A 1413-nucleotide genomic window follows, 5' to 3' on the forward strand; every position below is an offset into this window, starting at 1 on the left:
TACGCACATTTTATAAATGAGGCCCCAGGAATGGTTATAGAACAGGTGACATATATATATACGATCTGAACAGAACACATCCGTTCCTGGGCAGTATGTTATTCAAAGTAAAAAGTTTTAATCCACATCTTTTTGTTTCAGGCTTCACAAAATGTCCAGAGAAGACAATACCACAGACTATGATGGTATCATTACAGAATTTGAAGTCACAGAAAATGCAATCAAGCAGTACCAACATGTGATCAGGATGATCTACTTAATTACATATTCTGTTGTCCTGATCCTCGGTGTCACCCTCAACTTCATCGTCATTATCATCAGCTGCCTGGAAAACAAGAAAACGCCAACGGTTTCCACTTGGATTACGGCGTTGGCTGTAACACACTTAGTCTCCAGCGCATTTGTTGTTCTTCAGCTGCTGTATGCTTACAATAACTTTGAATGGAATTACGGAAAAGCAAGCTGCAAGCTGTCATCCTATATCACCTACGGCAGTATGTTCTCCACAGCAGCCATGCTGAGTCTCTGGAGCATTAGTTCTGCTTTTTTTAAAAACGATTGCTTAGAAAATTGCAAGAATTGTAACATCATTCTGATTTCATTCTCCTGGTCTATTGCAGCAGTCTTGGCATGTCCTTCGCTGTTTTCCAGAGAGGTGCGATCTTCTCAGTGCATTGATGATTATGACTTGGACAAATCGAAAACAACTCAAGACGGCATTGCTAGGCTGAAGGCAGTCGTTATCATGAGATTTCTTATCGGGCTCCTTGTGCCAGCTTTGATCATGTTTCTCAGCTGTTTGACATCAGCTCATAGAAGGAATAAAGATTGCAATAAGCAGGCACAGATCATCTGTGCTATAAAGATTGCCTTCTTTGTGTTCTGGGGCCCTCAAATCTTCTTAACCATGCTTCAAGCCACTCTTACCGACAGCCTGGGTCCAAGTATGTTGAAATATGGACTTCCAGCAGCTACTGCATTGGCCACAGCCCACCCTTTTATCAGCCCGATCATCTATTTGTTATTGGGATGTAGTATTAAAATGAAGTGGATGGCACATGACCCAGGTCAGTTTGAAATGGGGGTTTATAACACTGTTGCCTTGCACCAATAAGGTCCCCAGATCAAGTCCCAAATGAGCCTGGAGGTCTGTCTGTGTGGAGTTTTTCAGAGGTGAATTGGAGACACTAACTTGTCTGTGTAGTGAATGAGAAAGAGTGTTCCCCAATGATGGAATGGTCATCCATGCAGTGTTTCCTCCACCCTTGGACCAGCATCCCTGCGACCCTACAGAGGATAAGCAGTTTGAAGAATGGATGGATGACCCAGATCACAACAATGAACTGATGCGCTTAGGAAAATGCTGCCCATGAATTGTACACAGGCATTAAAGATTGATGTAGCAATTCTAAA

At 42.6% G+C, this 1413-nt stretch overlaps 1 protein-coding gene across 1 annotated transcript; it reads left to right on the forward strand.

Annotated features, from left to right (window-relative positions):
- The first annotated feature begins 146 nt into the window (after positions 1 to 146).
- LOC107734003 (chemokine-like receptor 1) lies at positions 147 to 1407 on the forward strand. The gene has a single exon (XM_016545860.1). It carries the CDS (start codon positions 152 to 154, stop codon positions 1112 to 1114), a length of 963 nt encoding a protein of 320 aa, XP_016401346.1. The 5' UTR covers positions 147 to 151; the 3' UTR covers positions 1115 to 1407.
- The last annotated feature ends 6 nt before the right edge of the window (positions 1408 to 1413 follow it).

Source organism: Sinocyclocheilus rhinocerous, unplaced genomic scaffold (genome assembly GCF_001515625.1).
Source record: "Sinocyclocheilus rhinocerous isolate Xijiao unplaced genomic scaffold, SAMN03320098_v1.1 scaffold16758, whole genome shotgun sequence".
NCBI classification, from domain to species: domain Eukaryota; kingdom Metazoa; phylum Chordata; class Actinopteri; order Cypriniformes; family Cyprinidae; genus Sinocyclocheilus; species Sinocyclocheilus rhinocerous.

Bases quoted from the DNA above. Each gene is read 5' to 3' on its own strand.
- LOC107734003 (XM_016545860.1), top strand. From the start codon at position 152: ATGTCCAGAGAAGACAATACCACAGACTATGATGGTATCATTACAGAA.